Source organism: Protomyctophum parallelum, assembly GCF_964188405.1.
Source record: "Protomyctophum parallelum genome assembly, chromosome: 17".
NCBI lineage: Eukaryota > Metazoa > Chordata > Actinopteri > Myctophiformes > Myctophidae > Protomyctophum > Protomyctophum parallelum.
Genome location: NC_139719.1, coordinates 36,670,123 through 36,686,122, shown reverse-complemented (window position 1 = coordinate 36,686,122; position 16,000 = coordinate 36,670,123). Strand labels below are relative to the sequence as shown.

At 41.8% G+C, this 16,000-nt stretch overlaps 1 protein-coding gene across 1 annotated transcript; it reads right to left on the bottom strand.

Moving 5' to 3' along the window:
- Window positions 1–870: 870 nt before the first annotated feature.
- On the bottom strand, window positions 871–15,295 carry aco2 (aconitase 2, mitochondrial). Its single transcript, XM_083788218.1, has 17 exons — window positions 15,224–15,295; window positions 12,877–13,019; window positions 11,786–12,044; window positions 10,253–10,345; window positions 9,628–9,786; window positions 9,070–9,220; window positions 8,311–8,415; window positions 7,779–7,870; window positions 6,418–6,523; window positions 5,904–6,061; window positions 5,379–5,452; window positions 4,907–5,018; window positions 4,523–4,801; window positions 3,919–4,110; window positions 3,656–3,788; window positions 3,324–3,445; window positions 871–3,181 (listed from the first exon to the last, which is right to left on the bottom strand). Exons 1-17 carry the CDS (start codon window positions 15,257–15,259, stop codon window positions 3,044–3,046), a joined length of 2,352 nt encoding a protein of 783 aa, XP_083644344.1. The 5' UTR covers window positions 15,260–15,295; the 3' UTR covers window positions 871–3,043.
- Between the last annotated feature and the right edge of the window lie 705 nt (window positions 15,296–16,000).

Here is a 16,000-nt window from a genome sequence, read left to right as displayed (position 1 = left end):
AATATGCTCTGCAGGACATCATCACATCTGAGTTCTGTAAAATGTAAGCATTTTTTATTTTCAAATGTCATCAAGGTAGAGAGGAGCAGGAAATTAACTGTATGATATCATTACTATCATAATCCAAAACTGGGCCTGGATATATATTTAAGATGTAAACAGAAAATACATTTTCAGGTTTGGGATACAAATTGTATCCAGTCAGTAGAGAGAACTCATAGGCTACAGGATAATTAAGTGAAAGTGAAAGTGATGAAACAAAAAATAAAATTAGGATCCGGTTCTGGAAAAGTATTTTCTGTTTACTAAAATAGCTGGAGAGGGGCGCAGTAGAGTGGAATGAGAAGGTTCCTGGTTCGATCCCTGGCTTCCCCAGGGTGTTGAAGTATCCTTGAGCAAAACCCTGCTGAAGCACTAATTGTTCCTGATGGAGGTTGGTGCCTTCCATATGGTTTGTCTGTGAATGGGAGAATTTGAAATACATTGTAAAGTGCTTTGTAGAAAGGCACTATACCAGTGATGGGGAGCGCACTGACTGTTACTCAAACTTATTACTACTGGATCATAGAACTTTTTTTTTAAACAATATAAAATACATTTGTAAGGATTTATACAAAATTCAATAATATGGTGTTCAATGATACTACTGTACCTCTACGTACTGTAAGAGCGAAAGTATAATCAGCATTCTCATCCCTACATGTGACTGGCAAATGGCAATGCCGAATGATCATCTTCTCCATGTTTGACACCTAAGCTAAGCATTTGCAAAGTCTTGGCCTGGGACTGGAGACTATTATTAAAGCCCCAAATATAGTTAGCTGAATTATAATAAATCAAGCAAAAATAATAACATAAGCATAACCAGTGTAAAGAAATAAGATCAGTGAATTTTATTGTACAACCCATTTGTGACTGAGCAGCCGCCATTGCTGTAATACAGAAAATGGAGAAAATAAAAACAATTTCATGGAAACAAGACACATCGAGCAAGAGTGTGATTTGGCATTTAATATAACTTCAGTTAGTGATTCATTGCCAATTGGAAAATTTATTTTGTATCTGGAGATTATGTAAGGCGATCAGGGGACCTTTACGCCAGCTACATAACCTCACTTAAAGAGCATTGATTATATCTGAAATTAGTTAAATACTGGTGAGCTATTAATCACAGCCAATGTTGGTACATTTCTTCCAGACAGGAGTGATTTTTGCCTTGTGGCAGGAACCAGGATCCCATTGTTCTGTTGTGCAACTCCAGTCTTAAGAGTGCCTTTCCCTTTCACACAGCAAAAAAAACAAAATCCGAGAATCAATATGACCCTATTCAAAACACACAAGAACAAAAGCACACAAGTCCATGAAGTTTAACTGCAGGCTCTCGAGACATGTCAAGAGAACATTGTGATAAAAAGACATGCTTTTTTTTCCTTTTTTTAAATGCACATGTATATGATTTGCAGCTTTTGCAAGACAAAAATAAATAAATACAAATTCTGAAAGCCACTGCATGGAAGCTTTTGACCTTATAAAGATGATCCAATGTACAGTGATGTGGTTAGTGAGTGATGGTTAGAGTGTGCGTGCAGATAAGGGTCAGGTACTCTTATATTACAGTGGTTTAGCATACAAGTCCATAGTTTACCTTTGAAAATCTACAACCGGTCTCATTAAAACTTTTTTCTTTTACAACATTAACAATGTACACCGCTACATACAAGATACCATGTCATTGGGTATGGCTGGATGGATCGTCAGAACAAACTGAAGCAGGTCAAATTATAGTAAATCATTGCCACGCAGCCTGCAAATACTGTACACACTACAGCAACAAGGTTATTGGCTAAGCTAAGCGTGCTACGGCAGAGATGAGACTGGCTTCTATTACCACCAGTCCATTTAAACAGCTGTGAAAACAAAGACAGCACAGCAGTTGGCAGCATGTTCTGTCATTGATAAAGTTGAGTGTGTATATTGTGTCCATGTCCAACATCAGAAGTCAGACTCTCGTTGTTGACTGACATCGCGCTCATTATTAAAATGCTCGAACAGCAACCTATTCATCTTTTATACCACCCCTTTTCATTGTAATGATTCTAGTCATACATTCCCTTACTGTGTAGCATCTGTCTTAGTAACACCAACCTGAGTTACAAATGAATTCGGACCACTTCCATCTATTCTACACCAAATCCGTCGCCAAAAATAGCCAATCTACAAGATCACAACGGGCCTACAAACTTATAGATCTACTATTTTTGGCAAATGTTCCCCCAGAATAGGCATGCTGGGGTTCAAGTGGTAAAGTGTTTATGTAGTGTCATTGACCATATTCACTCAAGTCATTTCGCCCTTACTTCATACTTGGGAAGGGGACTCGAACCCGACAGGGTAAGAGTATCAATTAAGATCAAAATGGCCATCGTGTGAATATTGTCAATTGTCATTAGTTGCAGCTTTGATTGCACCCCATTGCCTAGCTTCTTCCTGTCATGACTCATGTCACCCAACTCTTTGATAACGTATCATTAGCCACAGTGCTTGGTGTCAGGTTCTTGCCCTCGCCAAAACCAAGGTTAACATTGGAGGGTATGGGAAATAATCTACACTGCAGACAACTGGCTAAAGAGAACTGATGTGTGCTCCATCATCAACATGTGCATAACACTCGAGTAAAAGCACTGTTCAACACCCAGTATGTGGGCGTGTATAGAGAACACTTGCTCTGTTCCAAGTCGTTAGCCAATGTATAGAACAGAACCAACCATCAACCATGGACTGCTCGAGTGAGTGATTTATATACTCTGTTGCACAGTGTCGTGCACCAAAAACAGCAGATCTACAATCTCACAACACGTCACATTGCCAAGTATTGTAAGCTTGTAGATCAGCCATTTTCAATGCACAGCACCGGAGCACAACTAAGTATAAATTATTACTCTTTAATACACCGTATTTACTATGATGCCCCGCTTTCCCCCCAGGACGATCCTCAACTTCCTCCCTCGCCTGCCCGTACTTTTGTATAACTCAGTCCTCTTCCTCAGTGCTGCTGCAGCGCCTTCATCCTGTTGAGGGCCGAGCCTGCCTGGAACCATTCGATCTGTGTCTCGTTGAAGGTGTGGTTGAGCTGCAAGGTTTCCTCGCTGCCATCGCTGTGCTTCACCACCCCTGTCAGAGGCTGAGGAGGAGGAGCAAATATAAAAAACTGCCTCCTAATATTAGCAAATGCTTGGCCTTTTAGCAGGTAAAGCCCTTGGGGTGCTCAATTCAGCAGCACACGATTAAAGCAAATTGCAGTGAATGTCCTGCGACCAGCTCACCATTCCTGGAATGAACGATTTGAGTCCTCTGATGGAGATCTTGTCATCGGGGCGGATCTTGTCGTAGTCTGAGGGGGTGTTGAAGGTCAGAGGGATAAGACCTTGTTTCTTAAGGTTGGTCTCTGAAAGCAGGACATAAAGAAAACATTTGTGTCCAAATAGTTTTTTAATTGACAAAAATAGAATGTTTTGAATCTCGTAAAAGCAGGGCTCCAAGCCAAGATGAATAGCAACTGTGTAGTGCTGCAGTTGTAAAACATTTCTTTATTTGCTTATGTGTAAATCATCACAATCCTACAGATGGCTGACAAAAGTTGGGAACAGGACCATACCGTGGATTCTGGCAAAGCTCTTGACGATGATGACTCTGCCTCCAAGGTGCCTAGGCTCCAGGGCAGCATGCTCTCTGCTAGAGCCCTCACCATAGTTATCATCTCCAACCACCACCCATGAAAGACCATTGGCCTAAAGGCACCAACACGCATACACAGCTGGGTGAGAATTCAAAGTGCACTGCACACAAAGGGGGTATGTTTGTTTTAGATAGTCAGGTCAGGTTTTGAAGAATACTGGGAGTGGACCAACGCTCCTGTACCTTGTAGTGACGGGCTACATCAGGCACACCTCCGTACTCTCCAGTAAGCAGGTTCTTGAGCTTGTTAATGCCATCATTCTCAATGTTGACAGCTCCGATCAGCATGTTGTTGGAGATGTTATCCAGGTGGCCACGGAACTTCAGCCAGGGCCCAGCTGCACTGATGTGGTCTGTGGTGCATTTTCCCTTCACCTAGGAAAATAGATACTGTGAAGTGAGGGGCACGCACTGTGGCTGCCACATGACGTGGGTCATTAATTAATTGCAGATTCACTGCCACTATACACGTTACATGAATGCAGTGTGTGTGTGTGTGTGTGTGTGTGTGTGTGTGTGTATATATATATATATATAGGCCATATGATGATGTCTCACGTAATCATATTATGCCCTAAACAAACAATTAAAAGTCCATAGACTTTGTTAAAAGTGCTCTAAACAAACAATATATGGCATAATTTCAAAAGCCATGCATTGGAGTGGCTGGCGACCCTCAAGAGATCGAATCTAAATGTAGAACTCGACGGATGCCAGATTTACTTATAGGCAAGCAAATAAAAAACTTAAACAACCTTATTATTTACCCTCCCGCTCTCCCACTGACCTTGATGAGAACCTGTAGGTCCTCCAGGTCTTTCCCGCTCCACTTGTCAAAGGGCTCCAGCAGCTGCAACCGGTTACTCGTGGGGCTTACATCCACTCTCAGGCCAGCGCCGTCGGGTGGGGGGTGCTGGTAGGTGTCCTGGCCTGGGTCAAAGTCCTTGGTAGGGAGCTCGTCTCCATAGGGCGGTTCCAGCATCCACTTCTCACCATTTGGGGCTGTCAGGAAGTCTTTCTCCGGATCGAAGTCGAGGGTGCCGGCGATGGCCATCGCTGTAACGATCTGGGAGGAGGGATAACATAGCCAAGCAAGTTCAGGATAAATGAAACTATAAAGTGGGAAATATACACACACAAAAGATCACCTAAAGACGTGTCCTGTATGTACCTCGGGGGAGGTGACGAAGGCATGCGTTTGTGGGTTAGCATCGTTCCTGGCCGTGAAGTTCCTGTTGAAGGAAGTCACGATGGTGTTCTTGTCTCCCTTCTTGATGTCTTGCCTGAATGCAAAGCATAATTTACAAATAACTATATGTGTGTGTAATATATATATATATAAATTCTTCCAACTTAAGTGAATAACAGAATCCACACCACAACTATAACAACGAATAGTCATAAACTATATCTTTTTGACCACTTTCAGAGCAGACAGAAATATTGAAAGCCGTTTAAAACCATCAGAAGTAAATCTGGGATGCATTCGGTCTCACTCAGCCAGTTTTATTAACAGAGAGATGAGGAGACTATTATTATGAAAAGCTAACAGCTGGTAGGATAGCTGACATTCTCAGGTAAGCCCACATTAAGCCCTCAGGGCAACACATTATGAGCATGCAACACATTGTTCGGCCACCCACCTGTCCCACTGTCCGATACATGGACCACATGCGTTGGCCATCACCACGCCTCCTACGTCATTCAGGATCTTTGACTGTGGGAAGACCGAAACCTCTCGTCAGCTCAAGAATAAGAGTTTTTATTATCCTAAGCACTTCATTTCAAGAGAGATGCGAGGAGGAATGTAGGAGTAAAAGCAAAAAGCCCTGGGCGAAAAAAATTAAAAGGAGTGATTAAGGTCGTATTCACATGTAATGACATGTAGTAATGCAACTCTTTCTGGCCAAGTACTGAATTCCACCTCAACCTTTCCACTACTACTATCCTACTACTAGTCTATATATTAAAATTGGCCCAAAACTCTGTCACTCAAAGACCCCACTGTCTGTAACAAAACTATATTCAAGTGACGTAGATGTGAGGGCCGCGAAGTGGCCTGAACAGAGTAAAGAATACAAAAAAGGGGAATGGATCGCTGAGAGAGTGAGACAAATAAAGATTGGGGGGAGTTTGACTCTCTTCTCAGTGTGTTACTGAGTACTCACGTATCCATCACGCTCAATGGTGGCACGGATCTGCTCCGAGCCGGGGGAGATGTTGAAGAAGGACTTGCATTTCATCCCCTTGTCCAGTGCCTGCTTGGCCAGGGAGGCTGCCCTGCCCATGTCCTCGTAACTGGAGTTGGTGCAGCTGCCAATCAAGCCTATAGTAGTAAGAGGAAGAGCTCTTTGAAGTAATATAACCCATTTAGGCCCGACGTCGAAAAAAAATAATATACATCTTCTAAATCATGACAATTTTCTGAAAGATTTGAGGCACATTTTAACGATTTTTCTAAAATAGCAGACCTACAAGCTCGTACCGCGCCACTTGGTGGCACGTTATGAGCTTGTAGATCTGCTATTTTTCAATAGCTAAATTATAACATAATGTTTAACACCAAAAGGGGTAAGAGGCATGCCATAGAACGCTGAGATGATGATGAATCTTGTTCAGTTCAAATGTTTCCGCACATAACCAACATGTCTGAATATGGTGACATTTTGAGACAATGCTTACCGACTTTGACCTCCAGGGGCCAGCCATGTTTCTTAGCCTCCGCACCGATTTCAGAGACTGGGTTACAGAGGTCAGGGGTGAAGGGTCCGTTGATGTGGGGCTTCAGCTGAGGGGATGGAACAGAAAAAGTCTGAATGTTACTCACTCCGAGGAACCAGCAGGGCGCAGCAAAACAACAACTTTTCCTCAATCAGTGCACAGACCACATAACATACACAAACCATCCCTCTCTGCTTGCCCTTTAAACAGAATGATGAGCAACTAAAATACATTTCATTTGTATAGCACTTTACGAAACAATGTACAAACTGCTTTACAAAGAAGAAATTACAGCATCATCAAAATTGTTTTTTTCTTAGAATACAAAGAAAGAAATTACAGCATCATCAAAATTGTTTCTTTCTTAGAATCATTTAATAGTCTAGCGGGTGAATTTTGCATCAGCTGGAGATAGTAGATTGCTTCTTTATAAATACTTTGAGTGGCTAGCAACTGTTACAAGGTACAGTCCTTCTTCATTCTTCATTCTTGAGACAGACTATATCGATTCACCTTTACCGACTTCCCGCCCAGTTTCTATGGGCAGAATTCAAGGTCAAACATTTTATTTTTGAGGGGCGCTAGCCTCTTCTATGCACACCTTTGTGTGTTTGTAGCACGGAATGTGATTGGCTGATGTGTGAAGTGAGGGGTGCTCTTATCATACAAGTGTGATTTTTGAGGCCCTACTATATGCAGCTATAGTGTAGATTTTCGTCTTACAAACATTACCATTGATAATGAATGGAGAATTTACGTCATATGTAGATGAGAAAACGGCTATTTTTGTCCTACACAAAGGATGGATGATGTACATGAAAAGAGTGCCCCTCACTTAGTTCACACGGGTGTGATTTTTAACCATATGCTGCCACCTGCTGGACGCAGAGCCAACGGCAGACTGCCGAGCCTATTCAGTATTTTAGCCGTGACGTGAGCGGCCCCTCCAGAGATACTTCCGGGTCGCACTTTTGTGTCCCCATATAGTTATACCGTGTCCCTCCGTCTGACTAAATCTGAGACGAAAACAACCACTAAAGTCTCATTTTACTGCTTTCCTTGCAACAACAAAGCTACTGGTCTCCCAAATCTGGCTATGACAGGCCGTCTGCTCCACACTGAATACTATCGCCATTTTATTTCATGTGTGTGTTTTTATTTCGTGTCAACTAAATCCTCATTGATGCAAACTAGATTCAACATACTCAACCCAGCACAGTCTAAATATGCCCCGAAAATATTGTACTGAGCAAACTACAATATTCGTTGACAGCTTTAGAAAGAATACGGATGTGGTGAGGTCATAATTTTGAAGGACTGACCTCGTCCAAGTTGATGTGTATGATTTGATCATATTCACAGCCCTCATCAGGAACCAGCAGGTCTGCATTCTCATCAGACAGTGCAGCGATATCTGACAAGAGACATTAGGATAAAGGACATGAAACAAACATTCTGCATTCTCACCCTTTGAAGACCACAAAGCTTGCCAATGTATCAGACACTGTGTAACTTCATCTAATGAATGAGTGGTACTGGTTATGCCGAAATTGTGATAGAGGGTATCGTCTTTCAGAATTTCTGCATTTATTTTCTCTTCGTTTATATACAGTTTTGTAACAAATGTATTTGCCTGTATGAAAACATGTTCCATACACATTTAGAAAGAATGTTTTAAGTCTCAAAATGTTCATACTACAGTTTAATTAATGTAATCCAATGGCTTTGGCTTCCTCTAAAATCAAACAAAACATATACACTCCCGAGTCAAGGGCAAAACATGCCAGACCACTAGTATTGTCCCCTGCAGGTGATCCATCTACATGAAACATTAAATCCAGAGGAATGACATACCTCCACGTCCCGTCTTCTCCAGATAGGTCTTCATGCGGTGATTGTAGGGAAATATTGAGGTTGTGGCTCCAATTTCTGCTCCCATGTTGCAAATAGTGGCCATCCCTGAACCACAAAAAAAAGCAGGAAAGCAGCACTTCAACATGAAATAAAGATGTGTAAAACAGACCAAGATAGCTTACATGTGGACATACCAAATGAAAGCATGTCCAGGTTTCCTGGAGGCATTTAAAGTTAAAAGCTAAAACTGTATTTAAGATGATGACTATGATGATAGCAATCTTCATCCATGAGACACTAGGACAGATATAGACTGCAGATATTACATGGCGATAGGCCTGGGCCGGCGTAGCGGTCCAGGCACCTTGTATAGTAATCCAGCATGACAGTGTCGCGGGTTTGAGTCCCGATCCTGACAAACTTTACTGTGAGTCTTCAGAGAGAGAGAGAGAGAGAGAGAGAGAGCATCTCTCTCCACGTTTCCTACTGTGATCTATCAATAAAAACAAATATCTTAAATTATATATAGTGTTGCTATATCGCCATGTAATATATATATATATACACATTTAGCAACACAATTAGTTTATGAAACAAGGTTGATCTTCTGCAGAAAATAGAAGCTTCCGCCTGTATGAATGAGGCATCATGAATAGTTTGATGCAAAACATTCATGACACATTATCAGATAATGCATTAGTCACGTCCTTGTCGTTTATATTCAACAGAACATACGCCTGGTAACCTCTCCCTACTGACCGGTGCAGGAGATGGAGTCAACTCCAGGGCCGTAGTACTCCACGATGGCTCCAGTGCCTCCCTTCACGGTCAGGATGCCGGCCACCTTCAGGATGACATCCTTAGGCGAGGTCCAGCCTGACAGTCGGCCTGTCAGATGCACTCCTATCACCTGTTTTACCAAATTACCAAAGAAGAGTCAGGTTAACTTCAAAAACTAATTGTTGTACTCAGATTCGTGCGTGTGTGTACATTCCATGGTAAACAAGGAGTCAAGAATCCATGTGTGCAAGGTCTGCATTAATTACAAATATATGCATGTAATGTCAATTTAAACCTGTGGGAATGGGACACGTTTCCGAAAGGAAGAAGCAAACAAGAGAGTAAGGAAAGCAAAACCCCACAACATTTCAACAGGATGACCTTGTGCTTAGAATCACTACGTTGGAGAAGTCACGACTCAGGAGTATGATCTGCACATCGGCCATGTCTCCTTGAGCACAATGCCGAACAATACTTGATCACCACATTGTAATAACCAGTCGCAACAGCTAAAACTGTGAATTCTAAACTACTGACATTGGGACACTTAAGCTCCCACGGGATCCCGGCCATGACATCAACAGCGTCGGCTCCACCAACGCCGATGCAGATAGATCCCAATCCGCCGCCGTTGGGTGTGTGGGAGTCCGTGCCAATCAGCATTACTCCTGGAAATGCGTAGTTCTCCAAGATAATCTGAAATATAACATTAGCATAGAATGTGACATCACTGATGGCATCCATATAAATAGAAGACAGACAGAATACACAGGAAGACAGCCGTCTTGACATTGTCCGTTTTTAGTAGTATTGGCAGTATTCAGAGTTTAAACACTCAAATACTGCCAACAATATTGTTCCTGTTCTTCCCCAACGTTGTCTTGGAGCCTACGACACAGTATAGCATCTCCCTACCACCTCTACCTTCACATTCAGTAGATCCTGTGATCCTTTGTGGCCAGATGTAATTTCCTGGGGTCTAGTAGGACTATAGTAAATATTAATAAAGAAATCGTGTAAAAACGGACGTATTTAGCCCCATGATCAAATGCCCCCGCCCCCCTGTCAAAAATAGCTAAAATCGTCTAATAACAACCTAACCTGAACCTTGGTTGAAAAAAAGCTAAAGTCGTCCTTTAATTCTAAATAAATCCAGTTTTACCTGGTGGATGATTCCAGACCCTGGTTTCCAGAATCCTACTCCATATTTGGCTCCAGCGCTGGAAAGGAAGTTGTACACCTCCTGGTTGATATCCTGCAACATGATGTCCACTTGGTTAAAACCAGGTTTTAAGCTTCTGGTGTATTAACAGTAAACCTACACTGGAGTACATATAGAATATATATTAGGACACAAGACAAATATCACATACAAGCAGTAGTAGTAATGGCAGTATTCATGGCATTTCTTGAAGTGATTTCACTGTAATTCTTTTTTTCTAATTTCTTTATTCAAGGATAAGCACAGAATTATACAGGTTTACATAATTATTGTCAGTGGCACTCCTAATTAGCCCTTTGCTAAGTCCCTCCCTAACCCGTCCTTGTCCAATAGGCACGTTAGCAGCGAAGAGAGTTTATGTTGCACAATAAGACTACGGTCATTAGCATTATTGCCATCACCTGGGTGGGTCATTTAACTTTCCCCGACGTCAAGCCATGTATATGTTCAACAACACAGCCATGCGAAATAACACTGACAGCTATGAGGTGGAAAAAGCTTGACCTGGAAAGCAACAGTTGCTAAACTATTTGGATTGGCATTGGAAAAACGCTTTTTGGGGTGGGATTTAGCGAAGGGCTAATTGTCTCCACCAGCCAAAGGCATGGGGAGAGTATGTTTTGCACTCGTCAGTCCGTCCTTGTGTTGTGTCCATCCGCCCGTGTACAGCTAATCTCTGGCACAGTTAACCCAGGCGATGCCAAACTTTGGACACACACTTCCTGGCTGCCAACGATGAACCTCTGCCCCACATTTTCCAGAACGGTCTGTTATAGCGCCACCATGAGGCAGCTTTACCATTTTACCTATAGACTAATTCAGAAACGGGTCTCATGGTCGCAGCTTACGTATTTCCTGTCGTCGGAGCCGACACGGCTGTGGGGTAAACCCAAACGTTACTCTTTTGCCTGCTTTTTACTAACACTAACATTACAAAGATGTCCAGAACATCAGGATGAACCTGTGTAGTTTATGGCTGCTCCAACAGTAGTGGCAACATTCAAAAAGAAAGAAGGAAGAAGTGAAAGATCCATAACGTCAGTCTTACCCAAAAACATTTTTTCACATCAAACCCAAAATGGGCAACCCTTCCCATTAAGCTGGGCAAGATTAACAGGAGTAATCACTCCTGGATCAGTTGCCCAGCCTACCCTCCCGTTCTCCCTCCCACGGGTCCTAGGGGAGGCAAAAAAATAAAAAAAAATAACAGTGATTAAGGACAGAAAATGAAAATAAAAGGATAAATAAAACAAATTTAAACAAAACAAAACGATTACAAAAATATTTTTATAATATAGCCTGTTCCCATATACCTCCTTGGGACATTGAAGTTGATGTAAAGTAATTACTGTCAAATTCTAAACAACGGACAACCTGAAAGAAAGTTTTGAAAATCACTAAGAGAAGACCATCCTCAACACTGGATGTCCGAGCAAACATCCAGAGTAGACCCTGCTTCCAATGTCACCTCACCTTTGCCCTGGCTAGGTCCTTAGCCCCTCCAATTTGGGCTTCGATCAAGTGGTCACAGTGGATGGTGGAGGGCACAGCCACTTTGGGCAGACCGCTGCTAATAAACTGAAGCATGGCCATCTGGGCTGTAGCATCCTGCATGGCCACACGGTCAGGGTGCAGGCGCAGGTAGGTGCGGCCGCGGTCGATCTCTTGGTTGTGGGGGTCATCCAGGTGGCCATACACATTCTTCTCTGACAGGGTGAGGGGCCGGTTCAACCTTAGGGGTAGACATAGTGTGGTTGTGGGTTTCGTACAAAGCACATCTTGAGAATATACAAGTTTGCAATCCTAATTCTTTTTGATAAACAGGTTTTGACCAATCTGTATATCGTATTTATATAAAATAAACACTACTACAGTGGTTGGAGGTAGTCTCCCTACTCTGCTTGGGCAAGAACGATGAGAGGTATCTCATTATTATTAGGCTACAGTTGCCAACTGCAACAGTTAGATCAATTCAAGACTTTAGCTTTCAAAATAATTGCCTAGATTCAGTCATTTGAGTGATGCTTTATTGCTTACAGTAGTGCGGATGAAAGATAAATCATGGTTGTTATAATATAGCCTATTGAGGAAATGCTATTGCTTACTATTTCACAATGATTTATACTGTTTCGTAGACTTAAACACCATGGTCATGCAAGACCACATGAGGGAAATACATAAAGATTTGTCTGCCCCACCTCTCCCCAACCTTCCAACTGTAATTATCCCCCTACAGACTGCTGGCCTAAAATTATAGAGATGCAAAAGCAATGCCTAGATGTGCAGTGAACACCCATTACCACATCTCACTCAACACACAACCCCACTCCCATCCACCGCAAAAATAAAGATATACCAACTAAATACAACAAATTCAGGGGAAAACAAACAAAATCCTGGTAGTTCAAACAAACACTGGGAGTCAATTCAAATACTGGGGTTGACACATGCTACAAATGAATGATGCCAAAAACCTGTGGTAAAAACAGTAGATAAGTAAATCAAATAATACAATGATAAGAAAGTGTTGTACAGAACCACATAGTATAAAAATTATAGATTACCTTTTTTTTACAATTTCAATGTTTGACCTTAGCTTCCCATAGTTTACGTAGGATGTGGGTTCAAAGCGGCTCATAGAAACCTTGGCCTTGGCATTGAATGCTGCCGTTACATGAAGCCGCCTCGCACCTTGGCCCAAGGCCAGCTGTAATGTTAGAAAGAAAAGAAATCATTTTAAATTTTAATATGATCTTATTGTCTGATAATATAGCCTAATGTTAACCACTTGAACCCTAGAATCCCTATTCAGTGGCGGGAACATTTGCCAAAAACAGCACATCCACAAGCTTGTAAGATATTTGGAGTGGAAAAAAGCATCAATGGGGATTGGGGGACCGCGCTCAACTCAGTACTAGTTTGCTATGGAGGATTTAAGGAGTTAATACCCAATTACCCATCCATGTATGTTGCAGAGCTACTGTAATATTCCAATCCTGTTTATTTGATCCCCATTATCTGATGCCATGGCTAGTCTCTGAGTGGGGTCCACAATACTAATCCTATATTATGCAGCAAAACATTTCTTGACTCAACTGTGATCATCTAAATCAAATTTTAATTGAAGCCAAGTTTGACTTGAGTCAGTGTTTGTTGGGTAAATAAACACGAGTGGAAGGGAGGACAGTCACAGAACAGGTGGAGATCTTGGCATGCAAACTGTTACAGTATGCAGGGGTTGACAGTAAGGTCACAGTCAGAGGCACTTGCCGTCGGCCAAGTACTGGTCATATTCTACTTGGCCAAAGCTCACGCCCACTTGCCTGTAACTAAATTGCCATTATAAAATTATAGGTAACATTTTAATTACCGATTTCTACTTGCGATTCTGGGGCTGCATGATAGACAAAATTGTTCCTTGCCACTGTATCCATGCTGTGTGTGTGAGTGCGCTCTGGGTATGTTAAAGTGTTTATAGCTAATTAAAGACAGTTGATTGCTTGCAAATACAATCCCTATTCAAAGTTCAAACATAATTGCTTTCACTGCTTTCAGGGGCAACGTGAAAGCAATCTCCACCTGCCCAACAGTTTTGTTTATCCACCACGGGCAGTCGGGCAACCGCTGGCGTCAGGCCATGGTATGCATGCTCATAAGTATTCTATGACTCATTTTCAGAGACTAGTCTAGTTGTTGCTTATTATATTGGTTGGTTTTTGTATCTGAAATTGTGTATATGCTTTTGAAAGCCCAACAGAGCCAGCTGTCCTATTAGCATAAGTTTATCAGTAACCTTAATACTGTATGTAATGAACTGTTTAGTTAAAGGGCAGCTAAAGACAGCTGTACCTGCCTGGAATTATTGTCCTTTCATTGGCAATTAGAAAGCACAGATACCATACCCATTCTGACCGGGCACCCATTTTGGTGTCAGCATCATGTTATGCTTTAGCTATTTAAAAATAGCAGATCTACAAGCTCATATCGCGCCACCGAGTGGCGCGATACGAGCTTGTAGATCTGCTATTTTTGAAAAATCGAAGAGCGACTGACATTTTTAGAATCTGATCTCAGGTCAGAATGGGTTCATCAGACCCAGTGTTTGTCCGGCGGAAACCTCGTATGAATCTGATCTCAGGTCAGAATGGGTTAAAAAGATGAGGATAGCACTGTGGTAGCTGGTTATAACATATATTAATCAGTCCACACACAGTCAAATTCTCAGTGTTAATTTATCCACATGTAGACAAGTGGACCAGTTACATTTGTATTCTCATAGTTAAGTTAAGTCAAATTAAGATTATTATATCAAATTAACATAATTATCACTATATTATTATTATCATTAATTACAGTGCCACTAAAATGAAGGTGCCATTGTTTAGGAATGTTTGTATTGTGTATAGCCATATAATTGCAATATGACCTTGATTTCCTTTCAACATCAACAGCATTAGACAATAGACATTGTATGGTGTAGGAGTCATACTCTATATTCGATCCGTCTCTCTGATATGGTCCCTGCGTCGCCGGTCACTTGCTCTGCGCACTAACCTTGTGTTAACCTTGCTAACAAAACATCCACCCATCGGTTCAAATCGCATCCAGTTAGGATCCACATAAAAGCTCAGTGTCACAGTGACCCATTATATGTGTAAGGTTAATACAACGAGAGCTTCAAGGTGGTTGTGGACGTTAAACCTGATCTCCTCCCTAGCGGAGCCACAGGGACACGGTGACCTGAGCGGACCTGCTAGTGAAGCGCTTGTCAGTCGTACTGGCACCGGGTAGCGGTCCTCCGCGCCCGGTTCCCATCCGACCCACCTCCAGTCATGTCGGTGCGTGGATGACAACCACCGCTCAGTAAGAAAACGGGGCTCAACGCCACGGCGCTCAAATTGTCTCTCTTACCTGAAGCCGGGCGACAGTCAGACAGTAGGTTGCCATTTTGTTCACTGACAAAGATGTGTCGACCGGTGTTGACGTCACGCTTATATTGCAATGATGTGTCGCTTAGTGTTGACGTATTGCCTGCCTGCCGCCTGGTCCTCGAAGGAGAAAGTCATTGATTGATTGAAATATTTATTAACAGTTTGTAGAATTTACAGTACATTTTAAGCACAAACTCAATACAAAGACTGTTAACTGTGAGTGGACGACCCAATTAAGCATTACACTTGTTTACAACAGGGTCCACATTGTTCAATTCATCAAAACATTTAGAGACATACAAATAGACATTTCTATGTAGCTAAAGAACAGAACAGGAATTCATCATATAGGAAGCAAAAAAGGGAAAAGACAATATACAGTGAGGGGAAATGGGGGTGGGGGGGGGGGGGGGTGGGGGATTCAGATTTTACAGAGGCCAGTTTCGAATTTTTTTCAAACTTTATTTCTCCTGCCCAGAACATAGATAGAACTGGTTTTGTACCTGGATTGTTTAAATGTGTTATATGAAACCAGTTATTTCGAAAGAGTGTTCACCTAAAAGCCATTTGAAATATATAAGAGTTTTATAAAGCTGAAAGGATATACGCGGTCGTTTATATTAGTTTGTGTCGAGTTCTCTCTACAATCTCCAATATTATTATTAAACTTAAATTAATAAGACAATTTAAATAAAATATAAATTATTATAGGATAAAAAAAGCTAGGTAAAAGTTCAAGTTTGAAGTTTCTTCCAGC

Bases quoted from the DNA above. Each gene is read 5' to 3' on its own strand.
- aco2 (XM_083788218.1), bottom strand. From the start codon at position 15,259: ATGGCAACCTACTGTCTGACTGTCGCCCGGCTTCAG. The intron at 6,062-6,417 runs GTAAGCATTGTC...TTACTACTATAG, and splicing joins GCCCCTGGAGGTCAAAGTCG to GCTTGATTGGCAGCTGCACC. The intron at 4,802-4,906 runs GTACATACAGGA...CCCTCCTCCCAG, and splicing joins CCTTCGTCACCTCCCCCGAG to ATCGTTACAGCGATGGCCAT.